General features: G+C 46.8%; 1 protein-coding gene and 1 long non-coding RNA gene across 2 annotated transcripts; one reads left to right on the forward strand and one right to left on the reverse strand.

Annotated features, from left to right (window-relative positions):
* Positions 1 to 9,072: 9,072 nt before the first annotated feature.
* On the forward strand, positions 9,073 to 10,316 carry LOC123081779 (uncharacterized). The gene is made up of 2 exons (XR_006438787.1): positions 9,073 to 9,521; positions 9,653 to 10,316. It is a non-coding gene; the product is annotated as an uncharacterized lncRNA (long non-coding RNA).
* A 2,008-nt stretch (positions 10,317 to 12,324) lies between these two features.
* On the reverse strand, positions 12,325 to 14,708 carry LOC123085230 (glutamate decarboxylase 1). Its single transcript, XM_044506855.1, has 6 exons — positions 14,467 to 14,708; positions 14,145 to 14,349; positions 13,847 to 14,047; positions 13,551 to 13,765; positions 13,159 to 13,465; positions 12,325 to 13,064 (listed from the first exon to the last, which is right to left on the reverse strand). The coding sequence occupies exons 1-6, from the start codon at positions 14,550 to 14,552 to the stop codon at positions 12,576 to 12,578; spliced, it is 1,503 nt and encodes a 500-aa protein (XP_044362790.1). The 5' UTR covers positions 14,553 to 14,708; the 3' UTR covers positions 12,325 to 12,575.
* Between the last annotated feature and the right edge of the window lie 8,606 nt (positions 14,709 to 23,314).

A 23,314-nucleotide genomic window follows, 5' to 3' on the forward strand; every position in this document is an offset into this window, starting at 1 on the left:
TTCAGTTGTGGTAAGTGGATACTAGGCGACAAGAGAAGCTCTTTGAACCCTGATATGCTAGAAGTGTTTGTTTGTGTTAAAGATTGGTTGTTCGAACCAAAGGAGGGTGAGCTAACCAATTACATTTTGGTTCTACTACTTGTGTAAAATGTGATATATAAAACTTGCAGTATAGAAGTGTTCATATGCCTTTAAATTAATCCTTTGTTTCATTTGCGGGAGATGGACAGTAAGCACACAGCTAAAAACTTGAAACCAAGAAAAGGTAAAAATATGATCTTGATCATCGATTTGCCTTTGCCTTGCTCCTTTTTTCCGTTATAGTGATTGGACAAGCAAAACCACTGTCGCTAAGCAAGTAAACATTGCCAACACTAGTCTGTAGAACATTGTGGTTTTGTCCAATCTTTTGCTGTATACAACTAGATTGTGGCATTCTAGCTACCACATTTTTTCACACTGAATGCATTCCTGTCAGCGGCTGCCAGTGAATGAAGTTCATCCATCAGCCGCTGCCATGTCACCATCGCCCACAAGCATTTTTCCACAACCTGACACAGTAATACTATTAAAAAACCATATGGGTTCTTCCACAAGATAATAGGATAAAGAGATGGACGTCATCCTCCTGGCAGGGTAGGATTAAAGTTCAAAGCATAGATAGAGCCTCATATGTTACTGTTGATGCGGTGCCAGGCATTTTTATATGGAATTGTGGTTTTGTCCAATCTTTTGTCGGATTATGTGGAAACTGCAATCGTGATCTCTATATGTTACTACTTTAGACCACATGGCTGATTGATTATGGTTCTCAATTCTCAAAAAGTTATGATCTGATAGAACTCTCTCTGTGATGCAACAGTGGTTTAGCATGGTGGTGCGAATGTGTTGCGGCTTGGTTTTTGAACTACAGACCTTATCAAGAAGCAAAGTCATCTCACATATAGCATGGTGGTGCGAATGTGTTGCGGTTTGGTTTGTGAGCTACAGACCTTATCAAGCAGCAAAGTCATCTCACATATGCCGGCGATGAAGATGCATATTTATTGGCCGAGGGAGCAACAACACAATTCTGGTGATTCTGCCAATGTTGCTTGTTTGTTCTATTGCCACTGTTTGTTTGATGCTCTTTTGGCAGCCAGTAGCATAATTGTACTTATGTCTAAATTGCTCTCTTTTCAAATGCGTTGCCCAGTTGCTAGTCATGTAGAAAATAGATGGACTTTCTACTTTGTTCTGTTTCAGTGTGGCAGAGAATGTAGCCTAAGCAGTAGCCTATTCAGAAAGGACATGTCACTGTAAAACTGCAGTTGAAAACAGTTATGTCACTGTTAAAATATTGTTGAAATTATTGTTTGGCATGTCACGGTTAAACTTCAGTTGAATACGGTTATGTATTGGGTTTAAACTCATGGTTATGTAGTGGGTGTGTACCGGTTTGGGTGGAATAAATATTGGGTGCGGTTTTGGTTTGGCTGAAAATAATATTACCTGGTTATGGTTCATGTTTGGTTTAGAGAGGTACTTGTACGTGTCTAGCTTAGTTATGGTCCGGTTATTAACCTGTTCTCAGATTTACCCTTATGAAAAAAATGTTTCATTTATTTTTTTAGGAAAAAATGTTTCATTTTGTTGATTCTACCGAATTTTGTTCACCAAAAGTGAACGATTAAATTTCACGCCTAGAAGTCCAAACCCCAATTTGGAGACCGAGTTTTCTTCGCATTGGGCGTACCTATGTCCCGCCTCTTGCGAGACACTAGCTGGCCTTGCACCGGTACTGGGCTGGCCCTATAATAATGTGCGACGTTACGCTGATGTTGTGACGACGTCACACGTGTTTTTTGTTTTTCCATTCCGTTTCTTCTACACACTTTTCCTTTTTGTTTCACATTTATTTGCAAATATTTATAAATAATCTTTATCTTGCATTTGAAAAAAATATTTACATGTATAGAAAATGTTTCTGATATATAAGAAAAGTGCTAATGACATTTAAAACATCTCACACATTTGAAAAAAAATGCATGTGCCATTTAGAAAAATATTATACACCAAAAAATATCATGTAATTAAAAAAAGTTTCGTACATTTTTTAAAAGTATTTTTCATTTTTTTTCATAAGTTTTAAAAATATGTTGGTGACATTTAAAAAAGAGTCAATTACACCGCAGGTGCCTGAACTTGGCGAGAAAAGTTAATTTGATGCTAAAACTTGCAGCATACATTGAACAGGTGACAAAACTTGGCTTGGACGCGCAGGTGCCTGAACTTGACGAGAAAAGTCAATTTGATGCTAAAACTTGCAGCATACATTGAACCGGTGACAAAACTTGATTTGGGCGTGCATCTACGATGCTAATTATGCTTGTATACGCACATGCTGTTGATGTGGTGAGCCAACATGGCACGGTCCCCACCCGTCAGTGACGGGGAGCTGTGGACGAGGGCTTGTGGCCTGTATTTTTTGTTTTGCGAAGACGTGCTGGAATTTTATTTTTCTCAAAAAAGCCCCTAAAATTGTTTTGCTTAAAAAATGAAACAACACTACACATCTGTATAACAATTGGGCCCCACCCGTCAGGATACATTACATGGAGGAAATTAATATGAAAAATATTGCGCCACGGACCTCCGAACATACCAGGTGTAATTTGCTGTTTAAATTGGATAGCTTTTTTTAACACATTTAAATTGGATAGCTAGTCCTAATTAACTATAGGCAAGCACGCACATAAGGCTTAAATGGGCGCCTGTCCCCGCAGCCTATTTTCCAAATGTTAGTTTATTCCTTTCTTAGAATTATGTTGTGTTGTTTCTCAAAAACTATAAAAATATATGATTATGTTCTATCATGTACTCCCTCTGTTCGGAAATACTTGTCCTAGAAATGGTTGTATATAGACTTGTTTTAGTTCTAGATACAACCATTTTTAAGACAAGTATTTCCGAACGGAGGGAGTAAATTATAAATAATTTAAATACACATTAAATAAATTATTTAAAATAATTTTATGTAATTTATAAAATATACTTATTTAAAATAATTTTCATATAATTGTAATAAATGTTCTTATTTAAAAGAATATTCGTGTAATTCTATAAATATACGTGATAGTTTAAAATTATTTATATAACTAGAATAATATTTATGTTTTTAATAATATGTATTATTTACAATAATTTTCAGGAATTATGAAAATATTTCAATGATTCAGAAAAACATTCATGTATTTTTAGGCTATCTACACGTATTCACACTTCTGTCCCGTGAAGAATCTCCTGCTGCAGAGATAAGATGAATGACTTCCAGATACCATCACTCGTCATTGTCAAGGGAGAATTATTATTTTTTAATATAATGTTTCATGTAATTCTGAAAATTGTTAATGTATTATTTGAATATATATATATAATTAAAATTATAAATATATTTTTTGAGACAACATCATAAATATTAATTATAATTATATTTTTGAATTAAAAAACTAACATGTGAGAAATGGGCCGTGGTAACTGCAGCGGTGCAGCCTATAGACAGCTCAAAAAAAATCCCATGTAGACAGCAAATTTGTCTAGAAAAAAGTTGACAGCAATGCGTGTCCGCTCATAGGATTTTAGGACTAGCTATCCCATGTAGACAGCAAATTTGTCTCAAAAAAAGGTTGACAGCAAATAATAAAGGCCAAGTCTAGCAAGCAGCCGGTTGCTCGCTTAGCCTACACCGAGCGGCCGGTCTAAATTGGAAATTTTGTGTCTCCTTTCTAATTAATCATTCTAATTAAGAAAACTTTTCACCTGGTTTTTAAATGTTTGCACAATCATTTATTCGATGCATGCGTTTTATTCTTTGGTGTATTTAATTCGTGGTTTCAAAAAAAACTAAAAAAAGTATAACTTTTAATCCGCATGTCGGAATTAAGATCCGTTTTCTCCACTGGAATCCTCGCGACGTGCTCTTCAAAATTGGATCTCGCATGGGGATGTTTCTGTCAGGACCCCGACTCAATGCCACATCGATCTAGCATGTAACACCTCATATCACTTTGCGATCTCACGCACGGTATTCCCACGGGTGTCGCCTTACCTTTGCCCGGGACCGTTTGCGTCTTTTGGCACACGTATATGACAGTGTCGCTAGCATCCATATGATAAGGAGCCCGGGCTGACATGGCTAGTCGTAAACCCAAAGTGGCACAAACTTACAGGGACAGGCATCCATGACCCAGCATCGAACGTGTCGGTCATCAGCGAGTGAATCCAGGCTGTAGCACTGGGCTAGCAGGACTCCGGTAGACCGGGCTGTAGCAGGCTAACAGGACTCCGGTATTCATCGCGTGACATTTCCCCGAAGGGACAGACACAGGAACGAAGAAGGACACATGCCGGCCAGCCTAAGTGTTCCGGAGCAGTAGCAAGCTACCATGGCTCGGTGGAAACACTAGGAAACATTTCCCGGTAAGAGAGGCTACTAAAGATAAACAACTAGATGGTCAGATCCCACACATACCAAGCATTTCAATAACATACACACAATATGCTCGATATGTGCAAATACAACATGGCATCACAACATGACTCTACGACTCAAGTATTTATTCAATAGGCTCCGAGGAGCGAGATATTACAAACAGGGGTCTCACGACCCAACATTCAGAGCATACAAGTCAAAGCACATGCAGAAGCTTAACATGTCTGAGTACAGACATCTATAAATGAAAAAGGCTGAGAAGCCTGACTATCTACCAATCCTGCCGAGGCACAAGATCGTAGCTGAGGTAACAAGCTAAACGTCGAAGTCCACGTGGAACTACTAGTGAGACCGAAGTCTCTCTGCAAAAACATAAAATAGGCAAACGTGAGTACAAATGTACCCAGCAAGACTTACATCAGAACTATCTACATATGCATCATTATCAACAAAGGGGATGGTGGGGTTTAACTGCAGCAAGCCAACTTTGACTCGGTGGCTATCCTAAACTACGACTGCGAGTAACTCTTTTGAGGTGGCGCACATGAGTCCACATATTCACCAACCAATACACCACTATGGAACCGCTCCCGTCTCCCTACGAGAACGCCATCCATAGCACTCACGCTTATCTTGCGTATTTTAGAGTATCCACTTTCACTTGTCTATGAACTGATATAAGCAACCCAGAAGTCATTTTCCGCGGACACGGCTATTCGAATAGATCATATTAACCCTGCAGGGGTGTACTTCTTCACACACGCTCTCACCACTTACCGCCGTTTACACGACATGTACTCGGCAACCATCAAGCGGAAGCCCAACGTGGGTGTCGGCCACGGCCTGCCTAAACACTCGAGTCTCTAGTCCAGGTTTATCGCCTATTCGGGTTCCATCCATGAGGAGATCCGGCCGGAGTTTCGCTCACAGCCCCAAACGATGTGAACAGGGTTCCGTGACACCAAACGGGCGCCCGGTTTACCCGGCCACGTGCCTACCGCATCACAGCCCACCCCTACGGTCAGCGCTGCGCACGGCCTCCAGCATACTACAAACACCAGAAACTACTTGCAACTCCTGGATAGAGGACAAGGGTGATTAAGAAGCCGAGAGGGTCCATTGGTTTCGGGCCCAATGCGTGGTAGTAGCTGAATCATGGATCACAAACACAGAACTCAGTTCCTGAGGACGGCTGCAATGAGACAACCCACCATGTACTCCTACATGGCCTCTCACCGCTACCTTTACCAAATCGTGTTCACACGCTTAGCTCACACACCGTAGGACATGTTCACACACCTCTGATTCATCCCGGATGAATCAGACCTGACTCAACTCTAAGCAGTAGCAGGCATGACAAACAAGCATGAATGAGTAGGCACATCAGGGCTCAAACAACTCCTACTCATGCTAGTGGGTTTTATCTATTTACTGTGGCAATGACAGGTCATGCAGAGGATAAAGGGGTTCAGCTACCGCAGCAAGTAACAGATGAATCGATGTTGTCCTAATGCAGTAAAAGAGAGCAGGAGCGAGAGAGTGGGATTTTATCGGAATGAACAAGGGGGTTTTGCTTGCCTGGCACTTCTGAAGATAACATTGAGTCTTCATCAGTGTCAACGATCACAACGTCGGAACATCGTCTACCGGGAGGGAACAGATACCGGCAACAAGGAAGAAATACAATCAATGCAATGCACAATATGATGCATGCTCATGACATGGCAATATGAATGTGTTTTGAGCTAATGCAACTAGCAACAGATTAAATGAAGTTGGTTTGAATACAAGATTCAAATTCAAACTCCATATGTGATTATTTAAATGCCCTTTAAACGTTTTGTCCAAAACAGAGGACAAACATTGTTCAAACATGCATGAAAATGGTACAGATGGATTCCTTGAATTTTTCTGATAATTTTTCATATATAAATTATTTAATTTGGAGTTACGGTTAATTTCTATGATTTTTAGAAGTTTTTACAATTTCCTGGAATTTCCTGAATAATATAAATCCAGAAATGAATTATGGCGTCAGCACCACGTCACGGTGACGTCAGCAGGGTCAACTGGGCTGGCTCGGGTCAAACCTGACGTGTGGGGGCCACACGTCAGTGACACAGGACCTAATCCCGGTCAAACCCAGCGCTGACTGGGGTTTGACCAGGGGTGGGGCCCACAGTCAGTGGCTGTGGGGGTGTTTAGCGTGGTCATTAGTGCTAACTAAATCAGCGCCACGTCAGCTGCCGGCGTTTAACCGCCGGCAACCTCAGTTCGCGGCGGCGTCCGCGTCGGGTTTGCGCTACAGGGCACCGTTTTACTCGTGGTTTGCGACTACGGCTAGCTGGCAAAGCAGCGCATCTAATGGAGCGAACGGGAGGAGCTGGGGTGGCCTGAGTCGACGGCGGCGAGCTCCAAGGCGGCGGCCGGAGTTCGGGCACCTGCGGGTTTGGCGTTGTGGTGCTCGGGAGGGGAAGCTGGTGGGTTCTACGTGCTCCTAGTGAGGTTTGGAGCACGGTGGTGTGCCCGGCTTTGAGCCACGATGGCTCTGGCCACGACGGTGACGAGGCACGACGGCGGCGAGCTCTCGGGTCCGGCGGAAGCAATGGCTAGAGCGGCCAAACGGCATGGGAAGAAGAGGGGAACGGGTCAGCGGCTCACCGCGAGTCCAACGAGCGCGAGGGCGAGGCCGGGGACGCTCTGTGGGCGGCGAATCAAGCGACGACGGCCGTCGGTGCAGAGGAAGAAGATGGCGTCGGTGACGGCGCTCCAGGGCGTCCGGCGTCTTGTGGCTCCGTGGTAGGGACGGGGACGTCACGGCGGAGCTCGGGGGCGCGTCGGAGAGGCGAGGGAGGACCTGTGGCCGCGGTGGTTCTAGTCGGCGGCGATGGCTGCGTTCGGGTTCGGGCGAGAGAGAGGGAGCAGAGGGGCGGGGCCTCGAGGAAGAGTGAGAGGGGTCCGAGGGGGTGGCGTGGCGCACCTAGCGACGTCCAGGAGCAAGCGGCAAGCATGAGGTGGCCGGCGCATGCGCGCGCGCGTCGGGCACACGCCCTCCTGCCTACTGGCAGGAGGTTGAAGACGGTGGCGACTGCGGTGGGCTGGGCCGCACAGTGCTGGACCAGCACAGGAGCTGGGCCGGCTCTGGTGGGCTGCACGGGTGAGGCCAGGTAACTTCCTTCTCTCTCTCTCTTTTATTTCTATTTCAGTTCTGTTTTCTTTTATTTAATCTGTTTTGCCACTGTTTGAATTTAAAAATAATTCAAACAATGCCAAAAACTCCTCTGAAAATATTTATGCTGCTTAATGGACTTTTCCAAAAGCACATAAAATGTTTCAGGGTATTTGGAAATATATTCTATACAAGTTATGAATATAGTTCCAAATGCAAATAAAGTAATAATTTAAATTCAGTGCTCAAAATATTCCTCAAAAATGTTCATTATTTTTGGTTTGGTGCAAAACCCTTGCCAAAATATAACCAACATTATTTAAGGCCATTTTGAAAATATTGAATGCATTTACCAGGGTTCTTTGCCCCTCTTTTATTTAAGTTTTTGAGGCTTCCAAAATTCCTCAGTTCAAGTTTCAGAAATTTAAATATGATGCCTGGATGAAGATGCAACTATTTACAAACAACATTCTAGGGCTGTGACAGTTTCGACGAACTAGTCTTCCTACCAACTAAACAATGTGTGTGCAACTAGACTAGATTGTCGCGCTAACTGAGCATATGTGTGTGTGCTAATAAGTCCTATCAACTAAACATCAATGTGTGAGCAACTAGACTAGATTGCCGCGCCAACTGAGTATATGTGTGTGCAACTAGTGTTCTGTCAACTAAACATTAATGTGTGTGTAACTAGACTAAATTACAAGTCAACTGAGCATATGTGTGTGCAACTAGTCTTCCTGCCAACTAAATATCAATGTGTGCAACTAGACTACATTACAAGCCAACTAAAAATCAATGTGTGTGCAACTAGACTACATTACAAGCCAACTAAACATCAATATGTGTGCATTTAGACTACATTACAAGAAAAGGTTGCACATCGACTTTTGTCGAGGCAATAGACTAGTTGCACATCAAAGTTGTCATGATTGCTGGGTTGCAACCTCATACAAAGGTGCAGCTCCAAACATTAGTTTTGGAAAAAAGTTACACGATATAGTAATAAAGTTGCACAATACAGTAATAGAGTTGCACAATATAGCATCAAAATTGGCATCAAAAAAATTCGTCAAAACATACCTATGCAGGATCTAGTTTCAAAGATCTCATCGCGAGGATTCCAATAGTGAAAAGGGATCTAAATTCCGAAGCACGGTTTAAAAATATGGCTTTTTAAAATTTTGAAAACCCGAATAAATGGACATGTGCATCTATGAAATAATGTCGTGTCTTACCCATGTGACCATCCTAGTAATACATGTCACATCACGAATAAAGACAAAATTTAGACCACAAAACTACATGCATGCATGTGTAAGGCCGGCCGCTCGTTTCCTCTAATTAGTTCATATGCACTTTTTAGAATTTAGGAATAATAAATACTTGGTGTGATTGCTAGTCTGCCGTGTTGTTGGGTTGAGGTCGCTGGTTCAACCCATGGCGGACACAGTTTCTCTACTACTATAAAATTCTCAGTTGGTGGTGATGGTGTGCCTGCCATCCATCAGTTTAGACCATCAGATCTTCATCCAACGTACATGAGGCAACCCACTTCAGCCGGGTGATTCTCTCCTCCCCCTGCTACAGTATAAAGGTGAAAAAGAAGCGACCGGGAGGCGACTTCAGTTCTTCCGCCGATGATCTCGTCGCTCCTCTTCGCCTCCGATGGCCGTCTGACCTCCTGAGGCGTGGGGGGAGCTCCAGCACTCCGCCTGCGTGTAGATACGGGTTGGTTGGGCGGCGCTCGGATGGTGGCGGCGTGTCGCGTCCAATAAAGCGGTCCTGGCTCCTACCCCATCTCGCCGGCGATGGCGAGGAGCCTATGGGCCTGTGTGGTCTGGCGGTTCTGCTGAGGCGACAGTTACACCATCGACTCTGGTATTTTTTCCTCTAGCCCTGTCCCCGCCTCGATGGTTCACGCGCTAGAGCTGCCGACGGGGTGTGTGAGTAGTTGTACAGGTGATGTGGCGGTGATGGCCGCCTAAGATTTGGTTTGCGGCGACTTACAGAGGCGGCTGTTCTGGAGACCAGTTTGTAGCTAGCTGGACAGATGATCTAGTGGCCCTTCTCGCCGGAGGAGATCCAGAGGCGGTGGAGCGCAGGGTGTGTCCTCCCCGATCGATGGCCTTCATCAGTTTGGTGCCTCCGTTCATGTTGACTTCTGTTCCGTATCACAACCCAGATTCTTGCCAGGCGCTTCTCCTGCTCACAAATGGATTCGTCCACGGTCATCTCGGTGGCGGCGGCCAGAGGCGTGCTGGCTCTCTTTGGGGCCTTCAGGGATGTGGTTCTATTCTTCTTTGTTTGGAGGTCCTTTCTTCAAGTTTTCAGCTGGTTCTGGTGTCTTCGCGTGACGGCGTGAGTGTGTACGTGTTTATTTTTTACTTTTGAGGGAAAAATGTCAGCGCACGCCATGAGCAAGCCAACAATAACAAATATTGGGAGGAGGAGTCCGGCTGCTGGATGCGCCATGCGTGTGCTGTTGTAAACTTGTAATGCGTTGAGAGGATTCATCATTGTCTTGCATGGAGCAGGTTCTAGAGCTAAGGCGAAAGACACAACTTTTGGGACTGGGTCGTGTGCCTGGACTGCATGTATTGTAGGTTGTGTTATATGCTTTAAGGTACTTGTGTTTTTTTTTTCAAATCATGAAAGTGGTTTAGAATGTTACAACATCAATTTTTCGGATGCGTGATTTACCATTGGCATTACATTTTTTCCATGGATGGCATGGTGCATCATATAATGCTCATACCTCATAGACAAGCATAGATGATCAGATGACTCGACATGAGCAGGTGGAGGAATGAGATAATGTGCTAACATGTTGAGCCCATCGACTTGAGCCGAAGGATAGTAGTCACCGTACTTTCATTGCGCATATTTGCGGGGACCACTATTGATATTTCTGCATTGTTGTTCTTCCATTATTGATACTAAAGTTAGGTACGCAGTATAACTGAGATGTTTAATGTGTCCCCTTTTCTAGCGGAGAATGGTGCAGACTGCAGGTGAAGCCCGTGCTAAGAAAAGAGGAGCCGAAGAGATAGATTGATTTGGACTCGGAAATAAAGTTGGTCGAGCATAATCATAATCACCAAATGAGTGTGGATGGATTTCTATTTGCCTCATGCTCTCTACCACTCAATATTAGGATAAAGTAAGCGTTGAGAAACCCGAGTAGGAAGAATACCAAGTCTTCTTGCAAGGTGAAAATGAAGGAGAAAATATTTGTCTTGGACCAAGGGGTTATCGATTGGAAACCGTATATCGGTTGTGGGCCTATTAACAATATAAGGTCACTTTGATAAATGTCGAGTAAAGTAAAAAAAATTTGTTCCGTGGCGACGCACGGGTATCTTAATTATAACTTAATAAGTAAACAAATGTTCTATTGATCATTTCTTACCCGTAGCGTAGCACGGGCATCTTACTAGTTTCATATTAATCTCCTCTTTATATTGTTTCCTGACGAGTGGGCCCCAAGGGTCATAGAGACAAAGTTATGTTTCTGAGCTTTTTATAGAAAAGAAAAAAAATAAGGGCCTTTTTCATGACAAAAAAATTCAAGGTGCTTTCTGAAAAAAAACCAGGCCGCACTCCTTCGCCCCGTCCCCATTCACTTACGGGTGGCCCGCGCGCCATGTTGGCGTGCCACGTCAGTATCATGTACGTATATAGATGTGATTAGCACCGTACATGCACGCACGAGCCAAGTTTTATCACTGGTTCAATGTATCCCGCAAATTTTTAGTATCAAACTGACTTTTTTTGCCAAGTTCAGACACCTGCGATGTAATTGACTCTTTAAAAAAATGTATAAACAAAAGTAAAAAAATGTTTTCATAGTTTAGAAAAAAATGTTTTCATAGTTTAGGAAAAAATGTGTCTTATCATTCAAAAAATATTTCCAGATGTATTTGAGAAATGTTTAACACCTATTCAAAAAATGTGAAATCATGTGTGTTAAATGTATATAAAAATGTCTTATGTATACAAAAAATGTAGAATGTAAAAAAAAGTAAGCATGAAAACAAATATTTTGCTAAAATGTAACTTGTATTTGATAAATGTTTATACAAAAATGTACAATGGTTATGAAAAATATAGATAAACAACCTGAAACAAAATCAATGTAAAACAAAGAAATAAAATACCGACAAAGAACCCAAAAGGTATGAGAAGCGACAACAAATTGTTCCACACCAGACTGGAAAGCAAAATAACAATGGTGTACGGCGGTGATCGATGGTACAAAAAGAAGAGCGCACAAGCATAAAAAATAACACCGGCAAATAGCGAAAAAGGTAAAAAAAATGCTTAAAACAATGGATCAACTAGTCCATTTTGTATTAGGGTTAGCTAATTCTTGTGACATCGGGTCTAAAAAGCCGAGCCACTAGTGTTGTGGTTGAAATGTTTTTTTTTAACCAGGCGCAGAACATCCCCATCTTACTCACAGCAAGCATTTGCCGCCACATAGCGGAAACTTTTTTTCAGAAGCTTCACGGAAGACCGGCACATTTCTTGAGTCTCAGAATTTCCAAAAGATTAGAATCCTCCTGATTACTTTTGGAGGAAATAGAGAAAAGGAAAAAAGAAAAGTGATTAGATGAAGAAGCTACATGCAACGATCTTGTTAATTCTCTGTTGTGGAAAACAAGAGACAAAACACCATAACTATCGATCCAATTCCTTTGTTATTCAGAGATTAAATTTGCAGAAGCTAAAATAAATAAATTTGCAGAACCATTTGACAGAAAAATAGTACCATCACTGCAGCGCAATTGCGCAAGTCATAAAAGCCACAGCAAAATTTTGGTTACAAACTCGGCCTAAATCAACCTATAATATAGTTTCACTCGAATAAGTAAGATCGGTAGCTTCACGATCTGAGCATGATTTGGGTTTTGGAGACTCTTAATCTGGGGACTAGCAGACGCCGTTGGTCTTCTTGGCGAGCACAAACTTCTTCCAGGCCTCCGTGACCGACTTCTGCGTCTCGAGCTCCGTCTTCTTGACGTGGCCGTTGGCGACGACGACGGTCTTGGGCAGCGCGGCCGGCAGCAGCGCCGGGGGCGCGAGCTTGGAGGGCAGCGCGTCGAGCTGGGCCATGACGGTGTCGATGTCGAGCACGAGGCGCTCGGCGAGGGTGCGGCTGAACTCCTCCCGGATGACGACGCGGAGCACGGTCACGTGCTGCGCGTCCGCCGGCATGGTGTAGGCCGGCACGATCCAGCCGAAGCGGCGCAGCATGTCGGAGATCTCGAACTCGTCGTGCCGGCTGCGGTCCTTGAGCGAGAAGGCCACCAGCGGCACGCCCTCGTCCTTGGACACGATGCTGAAGCGCCCCGTCTTCTCCAGGCCCTCCTTCACCACCATGGCGTTCTCCTGGCAGTTCTCCATGATCTTCGTGTACCCCTGCGCCATCGCCATTGCCATTCCGTCGCGTGAGCTCGCTCACCAAAGGAAGGAATTCGATGCTTGAACGGACGAAGATCGGCAAAGAAGTTACCTCGATGCCGTGGCGGATGAGCTGGTAGTACTGGCCGATGACCTGGCTGGAGCCCTTGGAGAAGTTGAGGGTGAAGGTGGGCTGGTCGGAGCCGAGGTAGTTGATGTGGAAGATGAGCTCGTCGGGGAGGTCCTCCTTGGTGCGCCACACGCACCAGCCGATGCCGGGGTAGACGAGGCCGTACTTGTGGCCGCTCACGTTGATGCTCTTGACCCACGGCAGCCGGAAGTCCCACTCCAGCTCCGGGTACAGGAACGGCGCGATGAAGCCGCCGCTCGCCGCGTCCACATGGATCGGCGTCTCCCACCTGCGAAAACTACACTCAGCACACCACGAGCGACGACTCTGTTTCTTGTTCCGGCGGCTGCTCTGCTCTTGTACGCATTGCTTACCCGGTCCGCTTGTTCTTCTCCTCCAGCAGGTCGTTGATGCGCTTGACGTCCTCGAACTCGCCGTTGAGCGTGGAGCCGAGGATGGCGGCGACGCAGATGGTGTTCTCGTCCACCATCTCCACCGCCTGCTCCGGGTCCATGACGTAGTACCCCTCCCGCAGCTTCACCTCCTTGAGCTCCACCTCAAAGTACCGAGCGAACTTCTCCCAGCACACCTGCATCAATTTAAATGTTTGGATGGGTTTCTTGGCTCTCAATTCTTCCATGGATCGCGAGGCAGAGGGTTGATAAGTAACCTGGACGTTGGCGCCGGTGATGATGTTGGGCTTGTCGAAGGGCTTGCCCTCGGCCCTGCGCTTGTTCTGCCACCTCCGCTTGAAGGCCAGCCCGGCCAGCATGATGGCCTCCGACGACCCCACCGTGCCCACGCCCACGGCCGTCTCCGACTCGCCCAGCGGCGCGTGGAAGAGATGCGCGATCATGTTCACGCACCGGTTCTGCAATGCAACGCCGCACGAGGAGAATAAGAGCAATTCTCTGCACGCGCGTCGGCGGCGTGGAAACAAGAGCTTCGAAGCAGAGACTGGCAGTTACCTGGAACTCGGTGGTGACCGGGTACTCGTCCATGTCGACGTAGTTCTTGTTCATGGAGGCCATGATGAGCTTGTCGCACTCGGGCTCCATCCACGTGGTGACGAAGGACGCCAGGTTCAGCCGCGGGTTGCCGTCCAGCATCAGCTCGTCGTTGATGATCTGGTACGCCGCCTCCTTGGGGATCGAGTTCTCCGGCATCCGGTACCTGCACGCACGCGCCAACCACCAGATCCACCAGCCGGTCAATCACTCCTCGAAGAACATCGAAGCCATTAGACGACGACGAACAGGAAGAACAACAGGCACGCAGGCGCATACATACCTCGGGAGGGACGAGCGGACATAGCGGGAGGCGAAGGTGGAGTGCACCGACACGTCGGTGTCGGAGGCGGCCCTGGAGAGCACCATGGCTGCTGCTGCTCGCTCTCGGCTCTAGCTAAGCTGTTGATTATCAGGCGCAATAGGATGCGATGACTCGACTCTGTTGTTGTGTGCTATGGCGGGGGCGGCACCCGGGGTATATATACGCGGGCGAGGGGCGCAAACATGGAAGTTCTTGGGCAGGGGGGCAAGGCGAAGGCCGCGCGGTGGTGCGTTTGCTTGCCATTGCCGCGCGTTCCCAAAAGGAAAGGTCAAGGGAGGAAGGAGAGGGTCCGGTCAGCCTCGGGCCCGGTCCATGTGCGCTGCTACTATTCGTCCTGCGCCGCGAAATTGGCAGGAGCAGCGCCAGCAGAACGTCGCCTGCCTTAACTTTGTGGTTAGACTTGGACCCGACCAAGGCTTCAAGCTCGTGTCAAACATCAGATCTTTTTGGCCGAAAAATGTCAAATATTAATCCAATTGCCAGTCTACGTAGTTGGGGTATATCCTTGTACTGTCCCTACGCATCGAGCGCGGGCAGAGCCGGTCTTCCACTAAACGAAAACCATGGGCAAAACAGGGTGCACATCGATCATGTCTAAAACATAACCTACCCGACTCTTTCTCGTGCATTTGGGCCGTTTCTACACTTGTTTCTTTTTTATTGAGGCGCATTACTGTCCAACCGAGGATGCTAGTGTTCAACACAATGGGTTGGGGGATCTCGCAACCAAAAAAGAAAAGGCATGGTTAAAGCCGACAATGTCATGTTTATTACACCAATTAACAAATTAACCATGCATTCACTGGGCTTCACTCTCCAACCCAGAATGCCATCTTAACACAAGGGGGTGTGGGATGTCCCCCTCTCCAAGACTGGATATTTCATTTGTTGAATCAATTATTGAGAATGGAATGACATATTATGATCGGCCTTTTGTTCCAACGAAACGGCTGTACTAGCAGTGAGGACTACGCACAATTCCGATGACATTGTGTCTTTTCCTTTTTCTTGAGTATACTCGTGTAGAGTCATGTTGTAAATAGATCATCAAACTGAATTTCTACAGACATGTTGCTTCAATTTGAGTTATAACTGATTGATTTTCTTAAGCACTCGGGATAGCTATGAACTCTAGCTCTGCTCGATTCGATCAATCCAATGGAAGTGTAGTTCTGGCAAATGTTTGAGATAGTACAGGAGATGCAAGAGGAATGGCGGAAGAAAAAAGATGATATGAGAAATAGACCCAACCACCAATGATCCGAGATGCCTGACCTCACCTGCTTCTCACCTACCTGTCGCCCCTACATGGGCTCTTGTAGAGATTTGGTGGTATGTAGGTAAGGAGTTAAGCTAGTTACTTTCTGGACTGACAACCAGCCACCATGGCATAGATCGCCCATCTTGGGAGCAAGGACCTCTGCCTTTATCCGGGGCTGGGACTTTGGAGTGAGCTAGAGCCATCGGTGGAGCGATGCTTAGCAAGTGCTTAGGAAGGGTTTTGGCAGCGATTTGCCGGTAACATATGTGCTCTTCACTTTGCCCATTCTTGGCCAGCAACTCTTGCCGCGGGGGGGGGGGGGGGGGGGGGGGGGAGCATTTGCCCCCACCCCTCAAGACTATACGTATTGTTTTTGTTATACCAATTATCAATCGGACGTTGTTTTGTGCACAACATTTGTTCCAAGAAAAATGAATCTACTAGCACTAAGAACTGGACATAGTTACGATCATGTGGTGTCTTTTCTTCTTCTTGCACCCTCATGTGAAAATGTTGTTGAAGTAGACCTTTTGTATGAATTTTGAGGAATATGTTGCTTCAATTTGAATTATTATCGATCATTCTTTGTGTTTGTAGGGTCTGGTTCGATATGGCACAGGCCCTGGCCGACACCCTAGTTCTCACGAGCTACAAGTTAGGTGCAACTCCCGACTCAATGCTCAAGGCTAGCCTTCATCCTAATTTTAGATGAAGAACTCGTCGAGCATCTCATTGCTACTAAAACTCTCAATGCACGATTATGGCCAAGTAAGCTCCAGTAATCACCGGGGCGGGATTCTTTCGTAATAAGCGATTTGGTCGATCCATGAGACCCTTAAGGCTATGGCATGTAGAGAAGCACTAGCTTTGGTAAGTGATCTTAACGAATGGAATCAACAAGTAGTGACCAATTGTGCAGCATTGATCAAGCATCCGAAAGAGCAATATAAGGGCGTAAGCAGTATGATTATTCAGGATATAGAATAAATGCTGAAAGTTTTTTATGAAGTGTAGTTTTCTCATGCAAGGCGAGAGACTAAAGCCGATGCTCATAACTTAGCTAGGTGTGCTACCATGATTAATATTGGGTGTCATTAATGTCTTCTAGCCATGCCGGCTATTGCATGTATTCATGGCACTGGCTTGTCTGGAGTTTTGTTTGACTGTGGTTGAACACTAACTAGAATCCATCTAGTTTCTCGGATATTTTTGGCTGCATTAAGATCTATACGGGTCAGTTTGTTCATGTTTTTTAGATGACTTTTTGCCGCTTCTACCTAGTGCTTCTGGACTACTCGGAATAAGTTTACTGCTGAACTTATGTTTTCGAACGGTCCAACCGATTGTTTGATTAAAATTGGTGCCTTATACAACAATGGAAGGCACTGTCTAACGCGATTGATGATGAAGCGGTCGCCTCGCTCATTGCAACGATCCGTGCTTCTGCCATCTCCCCCCCCCCCCCCCCCTATGTTGGTGCCTCCTTGAGTGCAATTCTCCGTTTATTTTTCATTCTTGCTGGCTTGCGTGCCATGTTGCCCTTTGGTGGAGGGGTGTTATGGTTTAGAATTTGTCCGACCGATTGTTTGATTAAAATTGGTGCCTTATACAACAATGGAAGGCACTATCTAACGCGATTGATGATGAAGCGGTCGCCTCGCTGATTGCAACGATCCGTGCTTCTGCCATCTCCCCCCCCCCCCCTATGTTGGTGCCTCCTTGAGCGCAATTCTCCATTTATTTTTCATTCTTGCTGGCTTGCGTGCCATGTTGCCCTTTGGTGGAGGGGTGTTATGGTTTAGAATTTGTTCGTTGGTTGTACTAAATTATGTTCACTCTTCTCGTTGGGCTTTATTTATAAAGTCGGGCACTATGTCTTCTCTCTAAAAAAATATAGTAAAATGTTTTACACCCTCAAAGAACTAAGACTAAAAATATTGTATGTATCAAACCAATTAACAAGGAATGTTATATTGCAGAGGTACTTTCGTATCACGAAACATGTACTGGTACCGCAATAATCTAACAGGAGCTGTACATTTCGAACTAAGATAAGAATAAATATGACTCCCTCCATTTCACAATGTAGCACACACATATTAGTATTATTTTAAAAAGTCAAGCTTGGATACCTTTGACCAAATTTAGAGACAAAACTATCTGTATGTAAAATAAATACCAAACACATATAGTAGTGCGAAAACATCTCTCGCGTCGTATGTAATGATATTTATTTGATTCGGCATTTCTAAATATAGGTGTTTTTTTTCTCTATATAAGCCTGTTCAAACTTTACAAAGTTCGGCTTTTAGAAAGGAATGTACTATGTGTACTGTATATGGAACGGCTATCCCCTCAAGATAAGGAATGTGCGCGGCTATTGGGGATCGTGCTGACGGGACGGGATGCCTGAAACCGAGCGGCGATTACCATGGAACGCCTGCGGACCGAGCCGAAACCACCGCCGCCTCGCCGTGGCGTCCGAGTCACGTCGCACGCGCGCGCGGTGCGGGTGCAGTGACCGCGTCCAGCACCGACCGACGTCCCCTGCCTGCCGCGGGTTTTCCTTTTCCCGGACCGGACCGGACCAGGCGAAACCGCCGTCACCAGTCGCGCCTCCCCGCGGGCGGGCGGGCGGGCGGACGCGGCGGCGGCATCCCGCGCGCGCGCCTTGCCGTCCAAGAGAAGAGAAGCGGATTCCCTTTCCCGTCCTGCGAGTATGTACGCAAGTTTTGGAAGGGCTCGACGTACGGGCTACGTGCATACTACATGCTGTATGGCCTCCATACATTACGGAGCAACCGATTCAGGAGTGGCAGGGGCGCGAGGTGTCGCCTGCTCTTCGACAACCCTTCTAGCAGCCTGGTGCAAACCGCAGGTTGGTATTACCGATCCGCTCGTCGCCGAATCCTTGTCACTACGAGAGGGAGTCCTATTTGCAAGTCTCAGGGGCTACTCACATGTGATCATGGAGACGGACTGCCTGAAGATTGTGAATCTCTGGAACGATCGCCACAACACTCGCTCGATTGTGGCTTCTATTTTGGTAGAGATTGGAGAGCTTACTATGTCGTTTGATTTTTTTACTATTTAACATGTAAGTAGGACAGCTAATCTTCCGGCTCACTTATGTGCGAAGCGTGCCTGCTCGCTTATGGTGACTGAGAGTTGGTTGGACTCAGAACCCTCGTTCCTGGTCACGAGCCTGTTGGCGGATGATCGTAGGAGCTCCTTTGTTTGAATAAAGCTCTCAGGTTTCACTGCAAAAAAAAAAAAACATTACGGAGCAAAGGCGTTGGAAAATTTCTTGCTCTTCCAATTGCGTGCTTAACTGATGTATACGTACGTGCTATGCTCGAATCAGAATCGAGAATTCCCTGCCGCGCAATCAAAACCGGCGACATCGCCCGCGGGAAACTCCGGTGGTTCCGTGTGAAGCCACCGAAAGGGGCGAATCGTGCGTGCAGCTCCCGACATTGTCGCTGGAGTCGTCGGAGGTAAAGAAGGGACGCGGCTGCCGGTAGACGGCAGCCGAATAGAATCATCCCGGGGAGGTGCCACCGGTTTTCTGGCTCGGTTACGACCGAAAGCAGAAACATTCTACGGCAGCGCGCCGCGTCTGCCTGCCGTCCCCAGGTGGGACCTGAGAGAGACCACGTTGAGTTACCTTTTTTTAAGGGGATACCACGTTGAATTACTGGTGTGAATTGTTCGCTTCTTGCCAACAAGCAAGGAATACGATGACTTTTTTACGCACCGTCGTTTAACTTGAACCGCCCGTGTCGCTTCAACTTTTCTAGACTGGCATCTCATGGTCGCGCCCTTTTTGGATTGCTTGAAAAGTAATCTTCTTTGTAACTTTGTTGAATTTTTTTTGAGGGGTGTAACTTTGTCGATGGAGATGCTACAATCGTACTGGTCATTATTTTTAAGCCCAACGATCTTACAGGCCATTTGAGGCCCTGTTTGATTCATAAGTTAGGACTTTTTCTAGTCCCAACTAAAAAGTCTCTGGTCCCTAAAAAGTCTCTCCCTATTTGTTTTCAGAGACTAAAAAGTCCCTAGTCTCTTCCTAAAGATTATTAAATGACCATGTTGCCCCTAGTATATAGAGAAATAACAATCAAACAACATCATGGGGGGGGGGGGAGGGGGGGCGGGCCAATGAATGCATGGAGGAGCATTGTTAAAAAAGTCCCCAAAAAGACTCACCTTGAGAGTCTTCTTCATTTAGTCCCAAATGTCTAGTTTAGTCCCTAAAAAGTCCCTCCCGTTTGATAAAAAAGTCTCTAAAAGGGATTTTTTCTAGTCCCTACACAAAAAAGTCCCTGGAAACAAACACCCCATGAGGCGCTTTATTACGTCGGATATGGTCCATTCGGCGTGGAAGGTGTGGGCTCCTCCGCGGTGCAAATTTTTCGCTTGCCTTGTGCTTCAAAATAGGATTTGGACATCAGACTGCCTTATTCGTCATGGATGGCCCAACTGCGGTCTTTGCCCTCTTTGCAAGCAAAGTCAGGAATCAACGAATCATCTACTGTTTCAACGTCATTTCATCCGTCGTGTGTGGAATGATATTCTCCCGTGGCTTGGCATGACTCGCATCAATACCGCTGCATGGACGACGAGGGCCTCGGTGTGGGAATGGTGGACTGAAAACGTTCATATTCGTAGTGAATCCTCCAAGGCGCTTGCTTTGTTGATGATGCTCATCTCTTGAAAGATTTGGTCGGAGCGCAATGCTAGAATCTTCCGCAACACGGCCGTTCCTTCTGTTGTCCTTATTATCAAGATTAAAGAGGAGTTGTCCTTGTGGACTTTGGCGGGCGCCAAGCACTTGAGTACTATAATACCGTGAGAATAGACTATTTTTTGGGCCGATGTGTGGCTTTGTCTAAATCTTCTTCCTTAATCAATGAAATGGCAAATCTTTTGCCTTGTTTAAAAAAAAATCCTACAGGCCATTTCTCTCTAGCATGCTCGAGGAAAAGTAACAAATTAATAGCCCAATTAACACTTTGGTGGCACAGTTGTCTTTCAGAGATTTGAGTTCTGTGAAACCCGCGATCCATGGCTTTATGTTGTTTCCGAAATCTGCCATCCCTGATTTAAGTTGGCTCTTTTGTTCAGCACACTGTCACTGCATAGCCACGGCATCCCTCCCATACCGGGGGCTGCTGAGCTGACCTCTTGTCGGTCATCGCACCGCGCGCAGACGAGGATCGGAAGCACAACTTGAGACCCATTCGAAAGCAGAGGCACAAAACCAAAGCGACACCACAGTTCGCCATAGGCTCGTACTAGGTCGTAGTACCTAGAGGCAGGGAGGGAGGCTCATTGCAGAGTGGGCGGTGGCGCAACAGACACGCCGATGCGAGTGCGCGTGTCGACAATCTGCGCAGGCCGGTGGCCGGTTTTCCGCTAACCGCTACTGGTGGCAATCTGCGCGAGACGCGACTCTGCTCAGCGCACTGGATTACATTACCCGCAGAGCTAACTCCGGCTGATTCAAACGGACGACGATTTCGTCCGTTTTTTGTTTGTTTGGGTCGGCTAGACGAACACAGATGCCCGCTTTCGCATTTGAATCGACGCGTACGCTCAACATTCGCCTGAACCCATTTTAACGGCGTAAAAGAATAAACACATACATATTAAAAAAGAGAAACATCATTACTTAAACATGGAATAAGTATATTTTTTGTCCCTCAATTTTTTCGAAAGTATAGAAATGATTCCTCAACTCCAAAACCAGCAAACTGTAGTCCCTCAATTTTTAAAACCGGATAAGTTTAGTCCCTCATACCACTTTGGTTGATTATTTGCTGACGTGGACTGGTTGTTGTTTGGAACTGTGGGACCAGCCTGTTAGTGGTCGAAATTTGAACAGTATGTGGTGTAAAAAAATAAAAGACACGCAGACAATATAGCTACTTCATTGTGCACATGAGTACAGAAAAAAACATATGTGCAGAGGATTGAAACTGAAAAAAATAAATCACTTTTAAATGAGTTAATATCATTGTACAACGAACATGTTTAATATATGCAAAACTACAAAAGATTTTATATTTGTCTGTGTAATACTACATAGTATCCGTGGTATGGTGGTTACCTACTGATCTGGCCTGCTTCCGGTATTAAGTTCGAAACATGTGGCATACATTTTATTTTAAGCTATTATTCTTTCTTCCTGAGGCTGATATGTGGGACCCTGCACATTTGTACACGCTGATGTGACGGCCCAGCCTATAGGATGTATCTAGTTTTAGTCAAAACCACTCCATGTCAGAAAAAAAAAACAGTCAAAGCGGTATGAGGGACTAAATTTATCCGGTTTGAATAGTTAAGGGACCAAATTTTGCTGGTTTTCTAATTGAGGGACCATTTCTATACGTTTAAAAGAGTTAAGGGATGAAAAATATACTTCTCCCATTAAACATTAAAGCTGGCCATGAAGGCCGGCGAGAGACCACGCGTCCACATTTGCATTTAAAAAATATATAATGGCCTAAACTACGAGGCGGCGCGCTGCCCTAGGCGGCATCGTCGTCGTCCTCGGGGTCCGTGAGGTCGATGAGCGTCGGCGCCGGCCCGGCCCAGGCGAACGCCGTGTTTCAGAGCGCCGTCATGTCGGGCAGTGCCGGCGGGGGGGGGGGGGGGGGGGGGGTGCGGCCGCCTGTGCAGCCGCGGCCTGGTGCGCCTCCTCCTCGGCCCCGCGTTGCTCCTCCTCGAGGTCGCGCTCGAGCATCTCGAGGTACTCTCCGTCGCGGCGCTCCTCGGCCACCCTGATCTTGCGCCAGTGCTCGAGGTACGCCTGCTCTTGCGCCGGCGTCGCTCCCATCCAGACCGGCGGAGCGCTGCCCTAGGCGTCGTCGTCGTCCTCGGGGTCCGTGAGGTCGATGAGCGTCGGCGCCGGCCCGGCCCAGGCGAACGCTGTGTTTCAGAGCGCCGTCATGTCGGGCAGTGCCGGCGCGGGGGGGGGGGGTGCGGCCGCCTGTGCAGCCGCGGCCTGGCGCGCCTCCTCCTCGGCCTCGCGCTGCTCCTCCTCGAGGTCGCGCTCGAGCATCTCGAGGTACTCGCCGTCGCGGCGCTCCTCGGCTACCCTGATCTTGCGCCAGTGCTCGAGGTACGCCTGCTCCTGCGCCGGCGTCACTCCCATCCAGACGGCGGCGCGCTGCCCTAGGCGTCGTCGTCGTCGTCCTCGGGGTCAGTGAGGTCGATGAGCGTCGGCGCCGGCCCGGCCCAGGCGAACGCCGTGTTTCATAGCGCTGTCATGTCGGGCAGTGCCGGCGCAGGCAGTGCCGGCACGGGAGGGTGTGCGGCCGCCTGTGCAGCCGCGGCCTGCCGCGCCTCCTCCTCGGCCTCGCGCTGCTCCTCCTCGTGGTCGCGCTCGAGCATCTCGAGGTACTCACCGTCGCGGCGCTCCTCGCCCACCCTGATCTTGCGCCAGTGCTCGAGGTACGTCTGCTCCTGCGCCGGCGTCGCTCCCATCCAGACCGGCGGCGCGCGTACCCACTTGCGCACTACTCCCTTCCAGGAGTA

The sequence above is a fragment of the Triticum aestivum genome, chromosome 4A, assembly GCF_018294505.1.
Source record: "Triticum aestivum cultivar Chinese Spring chromosome 4A, IWGSC CS RefSeq v2.1, whole genome shotgun sequence".
NCBI classification, from domain to species: domain Eukaryota; kingdom Viridiplantae; phylum Streptophyta; class Magnoliopsida; order Poales; family Poaceae; genus Triticum; species Triticum aestivum.

Coding starts and splice junctions, on each gene's coding strand:
- LOC123085230 (XM_044506855.1), bottom strand. CDS start 14,552: ATGGTGCTCTCCAGGGCCGCCTCCGACACCGACGTGTCGGTGCACTCC. Junction 13,466..13,550: donor GAGAAGAACAAGCGGACCGG/GTAAGCAATGCG, acceptor TAGTTTTCGCAG/GTGGGAGACGCCGATCCATG. Junction 13,065..13,158: donor TCATCCGCCACGGCATCGAG/GTAACTTCTTTG, acceptor GCGATGGCGCAG/GGGTACACGAAGATCATGGA.